The 23337-nt window shown below is 43.1% G+C and overlaps 1 protein-coding gene across 1 annotated transcript; it reads right to left on the bottom strand.

The window, feature by feature from the left end:
- Positions 1-13914: 13914 nt before the first annotated feature.
- On the bottom strand, positions 13915-14986 carry LOC100665898 (olfactory receptor 7G3-like). Its single transcript, XM_003413413.3, has one exon. It carries the CDS (start codon positions 14887-14889, stop codon positions 13915-13917), a length of 975 nt encoding a protein of 324 aa, XP_003413461.2. The 5' UTR covers positions 14890-14986.
- Between the last annotated feature and the right edge of the window lie 8351 nt (positions 14987-23337).

The raw sequence follows: 23337 nt of genomic DNA, 5'->3' as shown, positions 1-23337 counted from the left end.
TATATCATATATTTTTCTAGTGTGATAGTACAAAGATGGAAACATGTGCTGTTCAATCCTGCACAGTATTTTTACATCTAGGATTGAATTCTAATAGTCTCTTAATATAGCATCACAACTGGTTCAGAAAAAAAAAATTCTGTTGAGCTGATTCAAACTCATGAACATCCCATGTTTGCAGGAGTAGAAATGTGCTCCACAAGGTTTCCAGTGGCCGATTTTTTGGACGTAGGTCACCAGCCCTTTCTTCTGAAGCACCTCTGTGTGAATTTGAACCTCTAACCCTTCGGTTGTACTGTTTGCACTACTTAACCCAATCCTTTGGTGTTGAGTTGGTTCCAACTCATAGCAACCCATAGGACAGAGTAGAACTGCCTCATAGAATTTCCAAGGCTGTGATCTTTATGGAAGCAGGCTGCCACATCTTTCTCCCATGGAGCGGCTGTGGGTTCGAACTGCCCATCTTTTGGTTAATAGCCAATCTTTTGGTTCACAGCTGAGCTCTTATATCACTGAGCCACCAGGTATCCCTTTGCACCACCCATTGACTCTCAAAACTGGTTAGATGACTTCATTTTCTCAAAGAGTTTTAACTGTGTAGTTAGCTTGAGAGTATCTAAGTTTAGTGCATAATTTCAAATCTAAGGTGTTGCTGGAAATCATAATCCCAGATTCTCTGCTGCCTCCTTGTGAACAATAACATCGTAAACCCAGTCCTTCAAATAGTCTGTATTTTGCAATTAGATCAAACCTCACCATTGAAGCCCGTCTATTTAGAAAGAATTGTTTCAGTCACTAGGATTGTCATTTTTCACTTGTTACTAGGCTACGGTAAGGGACGTTATAGGAACAGGCCAACTGAATCTCCATTGTGTTTAGTGTAGGAATATCAGGAACATAGAGGAAATTCCTGTCTGGACATTACAAAAAAAGGACTGCTGTGCTTTTTTTCTGAATAATGGGTTTATTTTCTCTTGTAATTACATGTTTTTATCATTTTTTTGGCTGCTAAGAAGCTTAGGGCCATATGTGTGGACTGAGTCTAGAAATTCAGAGTCATTTTACAGTATATTTCTTTTGAATATATTTTCTTGGCAGCTACCTTCTAGAACTAGTCCTTGCGGTGATGATTTTGTAATCATCCCCAACTCCCGACAAGCCTGAATGCACTGGTCCTGTGCATTTTTTCAGAGTGATCTTCCCAAAGGAGCTTCTGAGGGCCTAGTACATTCCTGTGGAGCACCTCGATAAAACCTGGAGTCTTCACTTTGTCATTCAGGTTCTTCTACCATCTGGCCTCTGCCATTAGTACCTAGGGGGTGGTGGACCCTCAGCAATTGCCACCTCATAAGACTGAAGCTCCATATCATGGTTGAGTCAAGAAATCTGCAAGCAAAAACAATTCTAAGATATGGTATGCACCTAATTATTGAAAAGGTCTTGTTTTCTGCTTTAATCAAAACAAAAACTATTCATCTCAGGATGTGAGCTTTCAGAGGGCACATTTTCACAACAGAAGTGGAACAGGAGGGTGGAATGCATGAAGTCTTGAGAGGCCAGAGGTGTGCGGCCAACCTTTTTTTCCTTTGTCCTCTGGCTGAGTAAGAGAGTTGTCTGACTAGCCAGTGGTAACTTTTGAGCCACCTGACAGGCACATCCTCAAGAGGGTTTAGGATGCCAGTGATGTAGAACATTAAGTTCACCTGTGTCCTTCAAATGAATAAAACGCTGTGTGCATTAAACAAGAAAAGGTCTCAGACCTTCAGACATAGTGAATAGAATTATTAGCTGTTATTGTTGTTGTTATATTTCTATTAATAGCAGTACAGCTGTTGTAAGGAGCCCTGGTGTTGCAATGGTTAAGTGCTTGGCTGCTAACTAAAAGGTTGGTAATTCCAACCCATTCTGTGGCTCTATGAAAGACAAAGTGATTTGCTTCTGTAAAGATTACAGCCAAGAGAACACCATGGGGCAGTTCTACTCTGTCAAATGGGGTCACTATGAGTTGAAAACCCACTCAATGACACCCAACACCACTAACATAGTTGTAGTAGTCTTTATGGGAGAGAAAATGTTGAGCTTGGATTAGAATGTTCCTTTTTTTCCTCAATTTCCTGACGTATATATTGCTATCTGTTTCATCAACAGTCCCTAACTACTCCAGAAACATGAATGGAAATGAAGAAAATTGGGAAAATCACAAAATGCAAGAAGAGTTGTCATTACAAACTTTTCTGTGTTAAAATATTGAAGGAACGCTTTCTGGCTTGTTTTACTTATGGTCCGGTCCTTCATGGTGCTTTGAGAAATCGGCTGTTCCTCTTCTTTCACACTTCACAGATGGAAATGCCCTTCTCAGGAACTAGAACCTCACCCTCACTCTGTCCTCCTCCTTGTCCCTCAAGTAGGGTGGTGTAGATCAGGAAATATTTTACTGGATCCATGGAGACTTAGACTCTACCTCCTCTCCCTCTTGGTAGAATCTCATCAAAGTCCAGCTCTGGAATGACTAAGGTTAAATGTTCTCTCCTGGCAGAATTTGTAGTGCGGTCAAGGCTTAGAATCCTCCCTTCTCTGTCCCCTCAGTCTCCTGCAGGATCCTGGAAGACTGATCCTTGGACCTTTTGAAAGAGGCCAGAAAGGACCACTGGGGAGCCTGACAGGGCCCATTGTCTACGACTCATTCTTAAGAGGGCAGATATATGAACCATCCATCATGAAGCCCAAGGAGTTGGGGTAAAAATATAATGAGGGCCAGAGCTCTTAGCCCCCAGCCTTCCTCCTCCATGAGCCAGGTGGGCAAAAGAGAGGGGGAGATTGATGAGTTGGTTATTCTCCATAAAGACAGCACATTACTATAGCACAATACCTCTGAACCTTAGTGCGCATCAGAATGACCCAAAGGGATTGTTAAGACACAGATCTCTGGGTTCTACCTAGGAGTTTCTGATTTAGTAGGTCCAGGTTGGGACCCAAGAAATTGCATTTCTAACAAGTTCCCAGGTGATAGTGCTGCTGATGTTCTGGGTAATCACAAGTTAAGAAACACTGCTATAGAAATTTCTAAAGTGTGATATCCTGTTTTCTTAGTGCTGCTGAAACAAGAATAAAACAAGTGGGTGAATTTAAAGCACACAAGTTTACTTTCTCACAGTTCAGGAGGAAAGAAGTCCAAACTCAGGGCAGTAGCTCTAGGGGAAGTGGCTCTCTTTGTTGGCTCTGGGGGAAGATCCTTTCTTATCTTCTGTAGCCCTGGCATTGCTTGGTTCCTGAGTGATGTCACTGTGGCATCTATCTTCCCCCATTTACGTTTCTTTCTCTTTGTCGATGCTGCTCTTTGTAGGAGCCTAGTGGTGCAGGGGTTAAAGTGCTTGGCTACTAGCCAAAAGATCAGCAGTGATTCACACCCACCAGCCACTCAATGGGAGAAGATATGGCAGTTTGCTTTTGTAAAGATTACAGCCTTGGACAGCTACCAGCACTGACCACTCTGACAGGGATCATAATAGAGGATTCTGGACAGAGTAGGAGAAAAATGTAGAACAAAACTCAAATTCACACAAAAAGATCAGACTTACTGGTCTGACAGAGACTGGAGGAACCCCTGAGAGTATCACCCCAGGACACTTTGCTAACACAGATCTGAAGCCACTCCTGAAGTCCACCATTCAGGCAATGAGTAGACAGTCCTATAAAACAAACAATTACACACTTGGCAGCATGCTTCTTAATTCAATCAAGTATATGAAAACAAATGGGCAACACCTGTCCAAAAGCAAAGATGAGAGGGCAGGAAGGGACAGGAAAACTGGACGAATGGACATGGAGAGCCTGAGGTGGAAAGGGAAAGGTGGGAGTGCTGACGCACTGTGGGGATTCCACCAATGTCACAAAACAATTTGTGCATAAATTTTTGAATGAGAAAAAAAAAAAAAGACTACAGCCTTGGAAACCCTAGGGGGCAGTCCTACTCTGTTCTATAGCATCACTGAGCGGGAATCCACTCAAAAGCAAAGGGTTTTTTATGCTGTTATTCATATCACTCAGAAGTGATTTGGTTTAGGAAACACTACACTCATATGGTGACATTAACAAAACAAAGATTGTCTTCAAATGGAATTACACTCACAGGTATAGGCTTTAGAATTCTAACACATATTGTGAGGGGACACAATTCAATCCATAATGTAAGGATAATCATAAGCCCGATCTAGATCCAAATCCTGTCTAAAGCCAGGGGTGAAATCCTTGAGCTTGCCTGAGCTTTAGTTTCTCATCTGTGTAATGGGAATGATGATAGAGTACCTACCTTCCAGAACTACAAATGAAAAGGAAAAAGTTAAGCACACCACACAGACTGCACGCCCATTGCTCATACAATTTATACTGCTATTGCTATTACTGGAGCTGCTAACAGAAAGGTTGGAGGTTAAAGTCCACCCAGAGGGACCTTGGAAGAAAGTCCTGACAGTCTACTTCTGAAAACTCAGCCACTGAAAACTCTGTGGAACACAGTTCTACTCTGATACACACGAGGTCGCTAGGATTTGAGTCAACCCAATGGCACCTGATTTGCTTTTGGTTATTACTATAAGCAGGATGTGAGCAGAGATCCTGACATGATTGCTTCCCCAGAAGGGCATGGGGTATGGGAAGAAGGCATGATAGGAAAGGGCAGGAAGAATAAGGAGGAGGAGACAGGTGGAAGAGAGAACATCCTCAAGGCAACACCTGTGAATTGTGAGGAAAGAAAACCATTTTGAAAATTCCACTAGGACCCTTGATCATATCAAGGAGCAAGTTGACTGGGGAGGCTCATTTTCCCCTGAATTTCAGTGTCTTCCCTAAAGGTGTGAGTCCAAAATCAGTAATGTGATGGTGCTGCCCACGGGTCCCCCCTGCCTTTCCTGGGATGTAAGGGGAGGTATCAGAATGGCCTTGAGTGTTTAGAACCTTTTAGAAACTACTGATTCCTCTGAGTGAGAAATCAGTCCCTGTAATTCTAGGTTGAGAGAAAGGGGTCAGCAGAGTCAGGAGCAATTGCAAATCCACTGCTTGAGGACTTGGAGATATGCCAAGATGACAATGAAAAATTGGGAGGTATCTGATGTATAAGGCAGTAACTTTAGGTGGTGAGTCCCTGGGTGGTGCAAATGCTTAAAGCACTCTCTGCTAGCCAAAAGGTTGGAGGTATGAGTCCACTTAAAAGAACCGTGGGAAACAGGCCTGATGATCTACTTCCATAAAAATCAGCCGTTGAAAACCCTGTGGAGCACAGTTCTACTCTGACAGGCACGGGGCTGCCATGAGTCAGAGCTGACTGGAGAGCAAGGGTATTTCTTTTGTTTCTCAATTTTTAGCATGCACCAGAGTCACCTGGAGGGCTTCTTAAAAGACACATTTCTGAAGAAATAACAAAAATCAACCAAAAAAAAAAAAAAAAAACCCAGAGATTTCTGGGCTCCATCCCCAGTTTCTGATTCAGCAGGCAAGGTTAAGCCCGAGAAATTACATATCAAAGAACTCTCCAGGTGATGCTCAGACTGCTGCAGGACCATCTATATTATTTTGGGGACATTGCATAATGTTGTGGTCCCTTGTTCAAAAATTTCAGATCTTTAAACCAAGAGAGTGGGTCACAGGCCCATGAAGCCATTCCTGGATGCTGGGTATGGGGACAACATTGTGAGAAGCACTGCTTTAGGCTTCCTGCTTAACTAACCCAAGGCTACCCCCAGATGGGATTAATAATAATAAATCCTTCTCTCTTTCCCTTGTAACTTACAAGGGATTTCTGTATCTCCACAATTGTCCCAGAGAGGATCACAAGGCTGAGTTTCTTCGAAGGTTGTGAATACTGAAGACAGATTAACCAACTTCAAGGAGACAGTCATGAGTGGAGTTTATGGACAAGGCACATTCTCTGGGAGGAGAGAAGTTGTCTTCCTTTCTGGTGTGGCACTGGTGAGATGGTGTTGACAGAAAAAAGAGGGTCAATTTACAGATTTTTCTGGCCCTGGGGGCCTTATCTCCAAAGCTCGTCATTAGCCAAATTGTTGTCCCATCATCCCAGTCCTACAGCACAAAAAAGGAAACCACTGGCCCTAATGACCTGCCTCTGTTGTGTTCCAGAGTTGAAGGTCACAGCAAGGGGCTAATCCAGGTACAGAAGAGCAGTGAACCTTTCACCAAGTGCTTTTGCAGGAGGCAGTTGCTCAAACATCATTAATTTTTGAACCATCATTATGATTGTCACCAATACACTCTCCCACATAAAAGTGACTCTTAATCAACCTGGATTTTTAACTCAGCCTAATCATGAACAAAGGAGCCCTGGGGGCTTAGTGTGTAAGTGCTTGGCTGCTTACGGAAAGGTTGGTAGTTCAAACCCATCAGCCACTCCATGGGAGAAAGATGTGACAGTCTTATTCTGTAAAGATCACAGCTTTGGAAACCCAATGGGGGCAGTTCTAGTCTGTATTACGGTTGCTATGAGTCAGAATCAAGTACATGACAACAGGTTTTGGTTTTGGTTAATCCTGAGCAAGGGGTCCCTGGATTGTGCAAAAGGTTAACATGCCCAGCTGCTAACCAAAAGGTTGGAGGTGCACGTTCACCAAGAGGTGCCTCAGAAGAAATGCTTGGTGATCTACTTCCAAAAAATCAGCACTGAAAACCCTATGGAGCACAGTTCTGCTCTGACACACATGGGGTTGCCATGAGTCAGAGTCAGCTCAATGACAACTGCTTCTCTGGTTAATCCTGAGCAGAGAATATTCTTGTGCGTGCTGGCAAGATATTTCCCAACACATACCAAAATTTGTACATAAATTGGAAACATTTGAAACACTCTCTGTATCCCATTTTGCAAATGTTACCAGAATAATATTCTTGCCTCTCACTGGTCAAGAATGAGCAAGTAAGGCACGTAGAGTTTTCCACACAAGCAAAGCTTTATCCAAGAGGCTTGCAAGCGGTGGCGAGGAGGGCCTAGAGCAAGGCATACCACCATCTCAGAAAAAGAGTGGCCTGAAATTTTGAAAGTTTTGGGCAGGAAAAGATTCATGTTTTTTCATAGGCACAGGCAGGGATATGTTAACTAAGGTGCCGGCCCATCATCTTTCCAAGAGGGCTCCTGTCCAGGAGGCCTCAGGTATTCCTAGCAGGACTTATTATGGGGTGACAGGACTGTGCAGTCCCTTGCATCCCGGGTTCGATTCCCTTGCTGGGGCTGCTGCCCCTCACTGCCCCTGGTGGAAGGTCACACAGGGATCACAGGTGGATATTCTACACATGTCCCAGGCCTGGTTTTCTCCAGCTGCTTCTCAAAGGCAACTTTAAAGAAGTTTGTGGGCTATTATTAGATACACTGCCCCACTGTTCTAGGGAATGACTTTGTTTCTGTGCCCTGGCCCATTTCTTGTTACTTTGTTTGCAGATTTGGGGGCCCCTCTGTTCTTTGTCTTACTCAGTCTCTAGGTTCCAGGCTCAACCTCCTATTACCTCCCTGACCATATAGTCTGTTTCTCTTTTACTTGCTTCTCCACTAACCACAGCAGTCTCCTTGGTGTTTCTCAAACGGATACCCTCCCATCTCAGGTCCTTTGCTCCCTGTCTTAGGACCAGTCCCAGGATAAGGACATCATCCCTGGTAAATTAGAGGGTCAGGGAAAAAGAGCAATACCCTCAATGAGATGGATTGACAAAGTGGCCAATGGGCTCAAAGCATAACAATGATTATGAGGATGGTGCAGAACTCAGCAATGTTTAGTTTTGTTGTAAGAAGGGTCGCTAAGAGTAGGAACTGACTTGTTGGCACCTAACAACATAAAAACACTTACATCGAATTCTTACAGTGTGTCAGAACTTTATTTAAAGAAGAATAAGTCAAGGTCTCTACAATCCACACATAAATTGGAGACCAAGAAAGAACCCTGTGTGTGGTGGGGAGGAGGATTGAAATTGGAAGTATTAATGTGAAGTCATCACTGCTAAATGCGTATATGTATGTACACACGTATGCTGAGCAAATAATTCGAGAAGCTGGACTACATGGATGATGGTGAAGGGCTGGGTAGTGTTTCATTCAGTTGTATGTAGTGTTGCTATGAGTCGGAATCCATTCGACAGCACCTAAAAACAACAACAACATGTGTTCATGTTTGCAAATATGTGCATGTATATGTGTACATACACGCTAGTGTGGTGCGATGGATTGCTTTTGTATGGCCTTTCTTGCCATGGTCTTGTAACTCCCACTCAAGTGATTGGGTGCTACTGTGCAAATAAGGTAAATTAACTGTGGCCCACCAAGGGGATTGGTCAGTTTTACCTTAAAAGAGAGCCAATTCCAGAGCAGAGAGAGGATCCCACCACCACCAAGGCAGAAAAGCCAGGAATAGGGAGACCCGGGATCCCTGCGCTGAGAAGCTGCTTTTACCAGGAGACACAGAGAGACAGAGAGACTCATGGCAGGAGACGATGTATTAGGTTTCCTGGCCCACGGAGTGAGAAAACTGTTGGTGGGGTAGGGTGCCTCTGGACACTTATCAGCAGAGCTAAAAGAGCTTTGTAGCACTTGCCCTAGCAGGAAAGACGCTGAGGGCCAGAGAGAACTGCCTGCAAGCATGGCTGGGAAGAGGCTTTCCTGATGGCAGAATTGTATCCTGAGCATTATAAACCTGAATTGTAACTGTAAATTCCCTAATAAACCCCATAATCATGGCTATTGTCTGTGAGTTCTGTATGGCCATTGCAATGAATTATTGAAACCAACAGAGAAGTAGACAGTGTCGTGGGAGGGAAGGTGTCAGAATCGGTAAATATGGCAGGCAGAGGAAGCATATCTGATCTCTGCCTCATCAGAATCAGCCTTAGGCTATTGATCTTGATTCTCCTTCTCCCCTGTGAACCTAGAGGAGGTCAGACAATGCCCCCACATCATTTTACACTGTTTCCCTGTTCTATCCTCTGAAAGTGCCAAGAAGCAAGTTTACCTCAGTGGCAAAGAGCAAACCTAGATCTTGGTCTCTAATTCCATTCCACACTAAAAAGAAAGCTTGTGGAAAAATGGTTGATTTTGGAGCTGGGGCAGGTTAGGTTTGAGATCAGCCTGCAACATCTTATTATGTCAGGAAGTAAAAAATCCAAAAACAAACCCATTGCTGTCGAGTTGATTCCGACTCATGTTGACCTTATAGGACAGAGTAGAACTGCCCCATAGGGTTTTCAAGGAGCACCTGGCGAATTTGAACAGCCATCCTTTTGGTTGCCAGCTATAGAACTTAACCACTATGCCACCAGGTTTTTCCAAGAAGTAAAGGAGTGATGAAAAATATGATGGGACATATCACAAGGATACAGAAGCCAGCATGAAGGGCCTAATCTGATACAATTTGAACGCCACTTTGAGTACAGCAATGTGGAACAAACCATTGGAAAAGATAGGAACTCATGAGTCCATACCAACAATAAATAGGTAAATCAATCGATGGGGAGAAGAGAGAGCTTGTACTTATAGTAAAATGCTGAGGACTAATTGTTAAGTATGCAAGGAGTGCTAGAGATGGAAAGATTGGATTAGGCAAGAATCATCAATGAATTCTACGTCTAGGGGAAAATGTTGAGGAAGAATAGGTTAGTTGTATGAAATTAAATGTCTTTCTGTTGTTGCTAGCTACTCTTGATTAGGCTCTGACTCACGGCAGTTCCCTTGTAAAACAGAACAAAACGTCATTGGGTCCTACACCATCTTCAGGACCCTTTGTATGCTCGAGTCCATTGTTGTGTATGATTGATTTGGCCACTGTGTATTTTGAGTACCTGCCAACCAGGAGGATCATCTTTCAGCAGTATATTGGACAATATTGTGTTGTAATCCTTAGGATTTTTATTGGCTACTTTTCAGAAGTAGAGCACCAGGCCTTTCTTCCTAGTTTGTCTTACTCTGGGAGAAGCCCTGCTGGTATTTGAAATACTGGTGGCATAACTTTCAGCATGATAGCAACACACAAGCCACCACAATACAACAAACTGACAGAGTCTTTATTATACCTATTTTTCAACAATGGGCTCAAACATAGCAACAATTGTGAGGATGGCACAGAATTGGGCAGTGTTTTGTTCTGTTATATATAGGTTTGCTGTGAGTCAGAACTGACTCGAGGACACCTAACAACAACAACAGAAAGCCTTGTACTCATTAAGCAATAACTGTCCATTCCCCTTTCCTTTGCTTCTGCTAACCACCAATCTGTATTCTGTTTTCTATGGATTTACCTGCTCCGGATATTTAATATATATGGATTCATACGATATGTCACCTTTTGTGTCTGGCTCCGTTCACTCAGTGTTGTATTTTTGAAGTTCATCCACATTGTATCTAGGCTTCAGTATCAGAACTTTATTTCTTTTGATGGTTGAACAATATTTCATTGTATATATAGGCCATAATTTGTTTATGCATTCATCTGTTGATGGACATTTGGGTTGTTTTCCCTTTTGGCTATTGTAATACTGTTGCCAAAGGATCCTTGGTGGTGCAATGGTTAAGCGCTCGACTGCTAACCAAAACGCGATTTGAACCTACCAGCAACTCCACGGGAGAAAAGATCTGGTGGTCTGCACCTATAAAGATTACAGGCTAGGAAACCCTATGGGACAGTTCTAGTGTGCCATATAGGTTCACCATGTGTCAGAATGAACTTGATGGCACACAGGAACAACAATACTGCTGCATCTGCAAAGTCCCTCATACCATGTAACATAACATAACCATGGGTGTAACCCTAGGGTGCAAAGATCTTGGGGTCCAAAATTCTATTACTTGAGGTGAGATATAGTAATCAGCATTTCCATAAACATCACAAAATATCAAGGACCCCACTAAGAAAGGCGATGTTCGAATAAACTTTTAAATCAAGAAAGAATATGATAAGAACAAACAGTTGCTTTTCATTTAAGATTTCTGTATCAGAAAAAATGGAACTGAAAAGCACTAAAAAAGCTCAATGATAGTAAGAAATTACTGCAATGAGACCAGGATGGGGATTCAGAGAGGCGAGCCAGACATCAGGGTGGTTGGTTTTACCCTTGAGGTGGTCTAGGCGAGGCAGCTGAGGGGTTTTAGGAATCCACAGGTTTAAAGTCAGAGTCAGAGTCAGGGACTCCCTATTTTGGGCTGGGCCCACAACGCAATGTGTCTTCAGAATAGAGGAGAACCAGGGACTAACCTGAGTCCCTGAGAGGTGTAAATACTTAATGAGCTTGACTGCTAATTGAAAGGTTGAAGGTGAGAGTCCATCCAGAGGCACCTGGGAAGAAAGGTCTGGCAATCTACTTCTGGAAAATTCAGCCACTGAAAACACTATGGAGCACAGTTCTACTCTGACACATATGAGTCAAGGTTGACTTGAAGGCAACTGGTTATTTTGGGAGCCATCTAGTCACTGCGTGGATTGCCACCATATTTTCCATCACTTAGAGGGCCCAGAAAAAGCTTGTCTAATTACAGTATGCTACTATCAGATGGGAAACCCTGGGGGTGCAGTGGTTAAGAGCTAGGGCTACTAACCAAAACATCGGCAGTTCAGATCCACCAGGGGCTCCTTGGAAACTATGGGGAAGTTCTACTGTGTCCTCTAGAGTCCCTGTGAGGAATCCACCTGAATGCAATGGGTTTGTTTGTTGTTTTCTGGTAATATCAGATGAAGTTGACTTTAATGCAAAAACGTACCCAGAAATAACAAAGGTAACCTCATTAAGACAAAAGATTCAACACACCGGGAAGATGTAACAAGTTTGAATTTTCACTCACTTAATGGTACATTGGGGCCCTGGTGGTGTGGTGTTTAAGTGCTACTGCTGCAGTTTGAATCCACCAGCTTCTCCTTGGAAACCCTATGGGGCAGTTCTACTCTGTCCTAGAGGATCGCTATGAGTCAGAATTGACTTAACGAAAACTAGTTTGGTTTGATTTAATGGTACGTTGATTGAACTACAAGGAGAAATAAAGATTAAAAAAAAAAAACCAAACCAAGGCCAATTCTGACTCATAGCGACCCTCTAGGACAGAGTAGAACTGCCCCATATGGTTTCCAAGGAGTGCTTGGTGGATTTGAACTGCTGTCCTTTTGGTTAGCAGCCAAACTCAACCACTATACCACCAGGGTTTCCACAGACGGATTCAAAATCATTTAAGTGATTTTAACACATATTGCTCCACAGTGCATGCAAGCAGCAGATCAAAAATCAGTAAAAAGAAACAAGATTTGAAGATGATTAACAAACTTGCAGGAAATCAGCCAGTGAAAACAGTGTGGATCCAAGGGACCCATCTATAACCCATCTTAGGGATGGGGGGTGGTTTCTTCTCTTGTGCACAGGGTGCCATGTCTCCGTGGCTTATATGATGGCAGATAACGAGAACAGCAAACAAACTTGACCTATTGGAGATATATAGAACAATGCACCCCATAATCATAGGATACACTTTTATTTTCCAGCAGAAACAGAACATTTACCATCTTTGACTACATATACCGTGTAAAGCAAGTCTCAATAAATTTCAAAGAGTTAAAATCATACAAACTATGTTTTCTGACCACAAGGCAACTCTGCTAGAAATCACTAACAAAAGGATGAAAAGAGAAGCTCCATACATTTGCATAGTAAGAAGTGCACTCATGTATAAATGTTGCGGGTTAACAGGACTCCTCGCAGTGCAGTGGTTAAGAGTCATGGCTGCTGACCAAAAGGTCAGCAGTTCAAATCTACCAGCTGCTCCTTGGAAACCCTATGGGGCAGTTCTGCTCTGGCCTACAGGATCACTATAAATCAGAATCGACTCAACAGCAACGGGGCTGGGAGGGTTAATAGGAAATCCCAAATGGCTTCATTCAAATACATTTCCCTGTATAGATTCTAACAGAAATGAGGACAAAGAAGAAACTGAGTGTAACTCAAAGAGGAGAGGGTGAAGTGAGGGTTGATTTAATCAATACGTTAAAGTGGATGCAACTGAGTGTCTACTGAAGAAGGTTCACTAACCTGAGGATTGCACAGCTGATAATTACTCATTTATTTTTAAAAATTAATTAAAAGAAACTATTTTTAGAGTAGTTTTAGGCTTACAGAAAAATTGTGGAGAAAGTATAGAGAGCTCTGCCCTCTCTCCTCTCTCCCTATTTAATTTTACAAGTCTTTAATACAGACAAATTGCTGCATATGTACAGTGAAACCTGTAAGAGCTTGATATTGACAGGGTTGCCTCGTTTTTCTGGGTCTCATGAGTTTTCCTCCTTTGACAGGGTGTTGGTTACCACTTCTCTATTGCTCTCTCCTTATGGAAAATACTTGGGTTTTCCCTCTTTTATAGGTGTCCACCTTCAACAGGTTCCAGCTTCCACACGTTTTACTGTATAATATATTGATCTATCTCGGTTAACATTCCTAATATCACCAGTAAGGATGCACTATGACTCTGTTCTTTTTATAGAGGTGGAAACAGAACTCAGAGAGTTGTTACTTGATACATGGGTAGTGCAAACAATTTGTGCTCAACTACTAACCTAAACATTGGCAGTTCAAACCCACCTCCCAGCAACATGGAAGAAAGTCTTGGTGATTCTCTTCCATAAAGAGTATAGCCAAGAAAACCCTATGGAACAGTTTTTTTCTGTAAGACATGGAGGTGCCATGAGTCGGAATCAACTTGGCAGGAACGGGCTTGGTTTTGGTTTTAGTAAGACATAAAAAAGCAGGATTCAACACAAAGCTATTTGCCTTGACAGCTCTTGAATTAACTACTTTGCTGGAAAATCTGAATTATAGAAGCATCAGGGTCTCTGGCATATGCAGTATTTCATTTATTTTGGCACTTGTTGTAGACGTCCACATCCAAAGCAAATGACACAATCAAAAACAGGAAGGTATCACAGAGATAAGTTTTCTCAAGGCCCCTTTCATGTCCCTGTTCCTCAAGCTGTAAATAAAGGGGTTCATCATGGGAGTGACCACGGTGTACATGACTGAGGCCACTGCTCTCCTCCTAGAGGACAGAGTAGCTGCAGAGCTAAGGTAGACCCCAGCACAGGTCCCATAGAACAAGGAAACAACAGACAGGTGAGACCCACAGGTGGAAAAAGCCTTATACCTGCCACCAGTCGATGGGATTCTTAGGATGGAGGAGAAGATTCGAATGTAAGAGAAAATGATCCCAGAGAGAGGAACCACCCCCAACAGGCTAGTCACTAAGTACACGAGGATGTTATTGATGAGAGTATCAGAACAGGCCAACTTGAGGATCTGAGCAAGTTCACAAAAGAAGTGAGGGATTTCCAGGTCTGTGCAGAAGGAGAGATGCAACACCATCAGACTTTGGAGCAAGGCGTTCATGATGCTAATGAAGAAGGAGAGTAGAATCAGCAGGCCACAGAGGCGGGGGTTCATGATGACCGTGTAATACAGAGGGTGGCAGATGGCCACAAACCGGTCATAGGCCATCACAGTCAAGAGTAAATTGTCCATACAGATAAAAACCAAGAAAAAATAAACCTGAGTAAGGCAGCCTGTGTAACTGATGGCTCTGTTCTCTGTCTGGATGTTTACCAGCATCTTGGGGACTGTGGTGGAGGTGAAAGAGATGTTGACAAAGGACAAGTTGGAGAGGAAGAAGTACATGGGGGTGTGGAGGTGGGAGTCAGAGATGACAGCCAGGATGATGAGCAGATTCCCAAGCACAGTGACCAGGTACATGGACAGGAAGAGTCCAAAGAGTAAGGGCTGTACTTCCAGATCCTCAGAGAGGCCCAGAAGGAGGAATCCTGAGACAGCTGTGTGGTTTGCTGATTTCATGTTGTTGATGGGTCTGAAGCAAAGTGAAGCAGACATATTGAATTAAATTTTTTAATGCTTTAAATTCTAGTAATATTTAAATAATTCTTTCCCTCAGTTTCCTCTACTTATTTCCTTCCTTCACCGAATATTTTTTTCAGCAGCTTCCATATATCATATATTTTTCTAGCATTATTGTACAAAAAAGGAAATATGTGCTGTTTTATTTTTTAGGAACTATCAGGGCTGCACAGTATTTTTACATCTAAGATTCAATTCAAATAGTCTCTTAATATAGAAACACACCTGGTTCAGAAAAAAAAAAAACTGTTGAGCTGATTCAAATTCATGAACATCCCATGTTTGCTAGGGTAGAACTGTGCTCCACAAGGTTTCCAATGGCCGATTTTTTGGAGGTAGAACACCAGCCGTTTCTTTTGAAGCATCTCTGTTTGAATTTGAACCTCCAACCTTTTGGTTTATTGTTCGCACCACATAACCCAACCCTTTGGTGTTGAGTTCATTCCAACTCATAGCAACCCGAAGGACAGAGTAGAACTGCCTCATAGGATTTCCAAGGCTGTGATCTTTACAGAAGCAGGCTGTCACATCTTTCTCCCATGGAGGGGCTGGTGGGTTTGAACTGCCCATCTTTTGGTTAACAGCCAATCTTTTGGTTAACAGCTGAGCTCTTAATCACCGAGCCACCAGGTATCCCTTTGCAACACCCACTGACTCTCAAAACTGGTTAGATTACTTCATTTTCTCAAAGAGTTTTACGTGTGCAGTTAAAACTTGAGAGTATCTGAATTTGCTCATACTTTGAAATCTGGAAATTATACTCCCAGATTCTCTGCTGCCTCCTTGTGAACAATAACATCATAAACCAGGTCCTTCAAATATTCTGTATTTTACAGTTAGATCAAACCTCACCATTGAAGCCTGTCTATTTAGAAAAAATTGTTTCAGTCAGTAGAATTGTGATTTTTCATTTGTTATTAGCCTACAGTGAGGACGTTATAGGAAAAGGCCAAATGAATCTCCATTGTGTTTACTGTAGGAATATCAGGCACAGAGGAAATTCCTGTCTGGACATTACAAAAAAAGGACTGCTGTGCTTTTTTTTCTGAATAACAGGTTTATTTTCTCTTGTAATTACATGTTTTTATCATTTCTTTGGCTGCTAAGAAGCTTAGGGCCATATGTGTGGACTGAGTCTAGAAATTCAGAGTCATTTTACAGTATATTTCTTTTGAATATGTTTTCTTGGCAGCTACCATCTAGAACATGTCCTTGTGGCAATGATTTTGTAATCATTCCCCACTCCCCGCAAGCCTGAATGCACTGGTCCTGTGCATTTTTGCAGAGTGATCTTCCCAAAGGAGCTTCTGAGGGCCCAGCACATTCCTACGGAGCACCTCGATGATGTCCTACTGAAATAAAACTTGGAGTCTTCACTTTGTCATTCAGGTTCTTCTACCATCTGGCCTCTACCATTAGTATCTAGGGGGTGATGGATCCTCAGGAATTAGCACCTCATAACACCGAAGCTCCATATTGTGGTTGAGTCAAGAAATCTGCAAGCAAAAATGATTCTAAGAGCTGGTATGCACCTAATTATTGAAAATGTCTTGCTTACTGCTTTAATCAAAACAAAACTATTCATCTCAGGATATGAGCTTTGGAAGGGCACATTTTCACAACAGAAGTGGAAGGAGGGGGGAATACATGAAGTCTTGAGAGGTCAGAGGTGTGGAACCAACATTTTTTTCCTTTGTCCTCTGGCTGAGTAAGAGAGTTGTTTGACTAGCCAGTGGTAACATTTAGGCCACTTGACAGGCACATCCTCAAGAGGGTTTATGATGCCAGTGATGTAGAACATTAAGTTCACCTGTGTCCTTCAAATGAATAAAACGCTGTGTGCATTAAACAAGAAAACGTCTCAGTGGTTGGGATATAGTGAATCGAATTATTAGCTGTTACTGTTGTTGTTATATTTCTCTTAATAGGAGTTCAGCTGTTGTAAGGAGCCCTGCTGTCACAATGGTTAAGTGCTTGGCTGCTAACTGAAATGTTGGTAATTTGAACCCAGTCTGTGGCTCTATGAGAGAAAGACAAAGTGATTTGCTTCTGTAAAGATTACAGTCAAGAGCACAGCATAGGGCAGTTCTACTCTGTCACATGGGTTCCCTATGAGTTGAAAACCGACTCAATGACACCCAACAACACCAACATAATTGTAATAGCCTTTATGGAGGAGAAAATGTTGAGCTTGGCTTAGAATGTTCCTTGTTTTCCTCAATTTCCTGATTTATATGTTGTTACCTGTTTCATCAACAGTCACTGACTACTCTAGAAACATGAATGGAAAGGAGAAAAATTGGGAAAATCAGAAAATGCAAGAAAAGTTGTCATTACAATTTTTCTGCATTAAAATATTGAAGGAAGTCTTTCTGGGTTGCTTTACTTATGCTCCGGTCCTTCATGGTGCTTTGAGAAATCACCTGTTTGTCTTCGCTCACACTTCACAGATGGGAATGCCCTTCTCAGGAACTGGAACCCCGTCCTCACTCTTTCCTCTTCCTTGTCCCTCAGTCAGGGGGTTTTAGATCAGGAAATATTTTACTGTATCCATGGACACTTAGACCCTACCTCTTCTCCCGCTTGGAAGAATCTCATCAAAATCCAGGTCCAGAATGACTAAGGTTAAATGTTGTCTCCTGGCAGAATTTGTACTATGGCCAAGGCTTAGCATTGTACCTTCTCTGTCGACCTCAGTCTCCTGCAGGATCCTGGAAGAGTGAACCTTGGACCTCTTGAAGGAGGCCAGAAAGAGACACTGGGTGGCCTGACAGGGCCCATTTTCTACCAGTCATTCTTAACAGGGCAGATATATGAACCATCCATCATGAAGCCCAAGGTGTTGGCGTAAAAATGTAATGAGGGCCAAAGCGCTCAGTCCCCAGCCGCCCTTCTCCATGAGCCAGGTGGGCAAAAGAGAGGCAGAGATCCATGAGTTGGTTATTCTCCATAAAGACAGCACATTACTATAGCACGGTAGCTCCGAACCTTAGTGCGCATCAGAATCACCCAAAGGGATTGTTAAGACACAGATCTCTGGGTTCTACCTAGGAGTTTCTGATTTAGTAGGTCCAGGTGGGGCCCAAGAAATTGCATTTCTAACAAGTTCCCAGGTGATACTGATGCTGCTGGTCTGGGTAATCACACGTTAAGAAACACTGCTATAGAAATTTCTAAAGTGTGATATCCTGTTTTCTTAGAGCTGCTGTAACAGAAATAGAACAAGTGGGTGAATTCAAAGAACACAGGTTCACTTTCTCACAGTTCAGGAGGCTAGAAGTCCACATTCAGGGCAGTAGCTCTAGGGGAAGTAGCTTTTTTGTTGGTCCGAGGGAAGATCCTTTCTCAGCTTTTGTAGCTCTGGCATTGCTTGGTTCCTGGGTGGTCTCACTGTGGCATCTATCTTCCCCCATTTATGTTTCTTTCTCTTTGTTGATGCTGCTCTTTGTAGGAGCCTGGTGGTGCAGGCATTAAGGTACTTGGCTACTAGCCAAAAGATCAGCAGTGATTCACACCCACCAGCCACCCAATAGGAGAAGATATGGCAGTTTGCTTGTGTAAAGATGACAGCCTTGGACAGCTACCAGCACTGACCACTCTGACAGGGATCATAATAGAGGATTCTGGACAGAGTCGGAGAAAAATGTAGAACAAAACTCAAATTCACACAAAAAGATCAGACTTAATGGTCTGACAGAGATTGGAGGAACCCCTGAGAGTATGACCCCAGGACACCTTGCTAACACAGATCTGAAGCCACTCCTGAAGTCCACCATTCAGGCAATGAGTAGACAGTCCTATAAAACAAACAACAACACACTTGGGAATATGCTTCTTAACTCAATCAAGTATATGAGAACAAATGGCCAACACCTGTCCAAGAGCAAAGATGAGAGGGCATGAAGGGACAGGAAAACTAGACGAACGGACACGGAGAGCCTGAGGTGGAAAGGGAAAGGTGGGAGTGCTGACACACTGTGGGGATTCCAAAAATGTCACAAAACAATTTATGCATAAATTTTTGGATGAGAAAAAAGAAGATTACAGCCTTGGAAACCCTAGGGGGCCGTCCTACTCTGTCCTATAGTGTCACTGAGCGGGAATCCACTCGAAAGCAAAGGGTATTTTATGCTGTTCTTCATATCACTCAGAAGTGATTTGGTTTAGGAAACATGCTACACTGATATGGTGACATTAACAAAGCAAAGACTGTCCCCAAATGGAATTACACTCACAGGTATAGGGGTTAGAATTCTAACTCAGATTTTGAGGGGACACAATTCAATCCATAATACATGGAGTATCATAAGCCCAAACTAGATGCAAATCCTGCCTAAAGCCAGGGGTGAAATCCTTGAGCTTCCCTGAGCTTTAGTTTCTCATCTGCGTAATGGGAATGACGACAGAGTACCTACCTTCCAGAACTACAAATGAAAACAAAAAAGTTAAGCATTCCACACAGAGTGCATGCCCATTGCTCATAAAATTTATACTGCTATTGCTATTACCAGAGCTGCTAACAGAAAGCTTGGAGGTTTGACTCCATCCAGAGGTACCTCGGAAGAAAGGCCTGACAGTCTACTTCTGAAAACTCAGCCACTGAAAACCCAGCCACTGAAAACCCTGTGGAAACAGTTCTACTCTGATAAACATGGGGTTGCTAGGAGTTATGTCACCTCAATGGCAGCTGGTTTGCTGTTGGTTGTTACTATTTCCAGGATGTGAGCAGAGATCCTGACATGATTGCTTGCCCAGAAGGGCATGTGGTGTGGGGAGAGGGTATGATAGGAAAGGGCAAGAAAATTAAAGAGGAGGAAGAAGGTGGAAGAGAGAACATCCTCAAGGCAACATCTGTGAATTGTGAGGAAAGAAAACCATTTTGAAAATTCCACTAGGACCCTTGATCATATCAAGGAGCAAGTTGACTGGGGAGACGAATCTTTACCCTGAATCTCAGTGTCTTCCCTAAAGGTGTGAGTCCAAAATCAGGAATTTGACGGGGCAGCCCATGGGTCCCCTCCTGCCTTTCGTGGGAAGAAAGGGGAGGTATCAGAACGGCCTTGAGTGTTTAGAACCTTTTAGAGAGTACTGATTCCTCTGAGTAAGAAATCAGTGCCTGCAATTCTAGGTTGAGAGAAAGGGGTCAGCAGAGTCAGGAGCAATTGCAAATCCACTGCTTGGGGACTTGGAAACATGCCAAGATGATAACGAAAAATTAGGAGGTATCTGATGTATAAGGCAGTAACTTTAGGTGGTGAGTCCCTGGGTGATGCAAATGGTTAAAGCACTCACTGCTAGCCAAAAGGTTGGAGGTTTGAGTCCACCTAAAAGAACTGTAGGAAACAGGCCTGATGATCTACTTCCACAAAAATCAGCCACTGAAAACCGTGTGGAGCACAGTTCTACTCTGACATGCATGGTGCTGCCATGGGTCAGAGTCGACGGGACAGCAACTCTTTTTTTTTGGTTTCTCAATTTTTAGCATGCACCAGGGTCACCTGGATGGCTTCTTAAAAGACGGATTTCTGAAGAAATAACAAAAATCAACAACAACAACAACAAAAAACATAGATTTCTGGGCTCCATCCACTGTTTCTCATTCAGCAGGTCTAAGGTTAACCCCAAGAAATTACATATCAAAGAACTCTCCAGGTGATGCTCAGACTGCCGCAGGACCATCTATATTATTTTGGGGACATTGCATAATGTCGTGGTCCCTTGTTCAAAAATTTCAGCGCATGTACCAAGAGAGTGGGTAACAGGCCCATGAAGCCATCCCTGGATGCTGGGCTTGGGGACAACATTGTGAGAACCACTGCTTTAGACTTCGTAGTTAACTAACCCAAGACTACTCCCAGATGGGATTAATAATAATAAATCCTTCTCTTTCCTTTGTAACTTACAAGGGATTTCTGTATCTCCACAATTGTCCCAGAGAGGATCACAGGCTGAGTTTCTTCCAAGGTTGTGAATACGAAGACAGATCAACCAACTTCAAGGAGACAGTCATGAGTGGAGATTATGGACAAGGCACATTCCCTGGGAGGAGAGAAGCGGTCTTCCTTTCTGGTGTGGCAGTGGTGAGATGGTGTTGACAGAAAAGAGAGGGTCAATTTACAGATTTTTCTGGCCCTGGGGGCCTTATCTCCAAAGCTCGTCATTAGCCAAATTGTTGTCCCATCTTCCCAGTCCTACAGCACAAAAAAGGAAACCACTGGCCCTAATGACCTGCCTCTGTTGTGTTCCAGAGTTGAAGGTCACAGCAAGGGTCTCATCCAGATGCTGAAGAGCAGTGAACCTTTCACCAAGTGCTTTTGCAGGAGGCAGTTGCTCAAACATCATTAATTTTTGAACCATCCTTGTGACCAATACATTCACCAACAGAAAAGTGACTTTTAATCAACTCAGAATTTTAACTCAGCCTAATCATGAACAAAGGAGCCCTGAGGGCTTAGTGGGTAAGTGCTTGGCTAGTAACTGAAAGGTTGGTAGTTCAAACCCACCAGCCACTCCATGGGAGAAAGATGTGACAGTCTTATTCTGTAAAGATCACAGCTTTGGAAACCCAATGGGGGCAGTTCTAGTCTGTATTACGGTTGCTATGAGTTGGAATCAAGTACATGGCAACAGGTTTTTGGTTTTGGTTAATCCTGAGCAAGGGGTCCCTGGGTGGTGCAAATGGTTAACATGCCCAGCTGCTAACCAAAAGGTTGGAGGTTCACGTTCACCCAGAGGTGCCTCAGAAGAAAGGCTTGGTGATCTACTCCCAAAAAATCAGCACTGAAAACCCTATGGAGCATAGTTCTTCTCTGACACACATGGGGTTGCCATGAGTCAGCGTCAGCTCGATGACAACTGGTTCTTTGGTTAATCCTGAGCAGAGGATATTTTTGTGCGTGTTGGCAATATATTTCCTAATATATATCAAAATTTGTACCTAAATAGGAAATATTTGAAACACTCTCTGTTTCCCATTTTGCAAGAATAATATTCTTACCTCTCACTGGTCAAGAATGAGCAAGTAAGGCCCGTAGAGTTTTCCACACAAGCAAAGCTTTATCCAAGAGGCTTGCAAGCGGAGGCGAGGAGGGCCTAGAGCAAGGCATACCCCCAAGACTGGCCTGAGATTTTAAAAGATCTTGGGTAGGAAAAGATTCATATTTATTCATAGGCACAGGCTGGGATATGTTAACTAAGGTGCAAGCCCATCAGCTTTCCTAGATGGCTCCTGTCCTGGAGGCCTCTGGTATTCGTAGCAGGACTTATTATGGGGTGTCACAACTGTGCAGTCTCTCGCTTCCTGGGTTCGATTCCCTGGCTGGGTTGCTGACCCTCACTGCCGCTGGTGGGAGGTCACAAGGGGGTCACAGGTGGATATTTTACACATGTCCCTGGGCCTGGTTTTCTCTAGCTGCTTCTGAAAGGCAACTTTAAAGATGTTTGTGGGCTATTTTTAGATACTCTGCCCCACTGTTCTGGGGAATGGCTTTGTTTCTGTGCCCTGGCCCATTTCTTGTTACTTTGTTTGCAGATTTGGGGACCCCTCTGTTCTCTGTCTTACTAAGTCTCTAGGTTCCAGGCTCAACCCCCTATTACCTCTCTGACGGTATAGTCTATTTCTCTTTTACTTGCTGCCCCTCTAACCACAGCAGTCTCATCGGTGTTTGTCAAATGGATACCTTCCGATGTCAGGGCCTTTGCTCCCTGTCTTAGGACCAGTCCCTGGAGAAGGACATCATCCCTGGTAAATTAAAGGGTCAGTGAAAAAGAGCAATACCCTCAATGAGATGGATTGACACAGTGGCCAGTGGGCTGAAAGCGTAACAATGATTATGAGGATGGTGCAGAACTCGGCAATGCTTAGTTTTGTTATAAGAAGGGTCGCTAAGAGTAGGAACTGACTTGTTGGCACCTAACAACATGAAAACACATATATGGAATTCGTACGGTGTGTCAGAGTTTGATTTAAAGAAGAATAAGTCAAGGTCTCTACAATCCACACAGAAATTGGAGACCAAGAAAGAACCCTGTGTGTGGTGAGGAGGAGGATTGAAATTGGAAGTATTAATGTGAAGTCATCACTGCTAAATGCATATATGTATGTACACACGTATGCTGAGCAAATAATTCGAGAAGCTGGACTATACGTATGATGGTGAAGGGCTAGGTAGTGTTTCATTCAGTTGTACGTAAAGTTGCTATGAGTCGGAATCCATTCAACAGCACCTAAAAACAACAACATGTGTTCATGTTCACAAATATGTGCATGTATATGTGTACATACATGCTGGTGTGGTGCGATGGATTGCTTTTGTGTGGCCTTTCTTGCCATGCACTTGTAACTCCCATCGAAGTGATTGGGTGGGACAGTGCAAATAAGGTAATTAATTGTGGCCCATTTTTTTTTTTTACCAAGGGGATTTG

This window comes from Loxodonta africana, chromosome 3 (genome assembly GCF_030014295.1).
Source record: "Loxodonta africana isolate mLoxAfr1 chromosome 3, mLoxAfr1.hap2, whole genome shotgun sequence".
NCBI classification, from domain to species: domain Eukaryota; kingdom Metazoa; phylum Chordata; class Mammalia; order Proboscidea; family Elephantidae; genus Loxodonta; species Loxodonta africana.
Note: the sequence above shows the minus strand (reverse complement) of the source record. Positions and strands in the feature narration are given on the sequence as shown.

What these genes read in the sequence shown, in the direction of transcription:
- LOC100665898 (XM_003413413.3), bottom strand. Translation starts at nt 14,889, where the DNA reads ATGTCTGCTTCACTTTGCTTCAGACCCATCAACAACATGAAATCAGCA.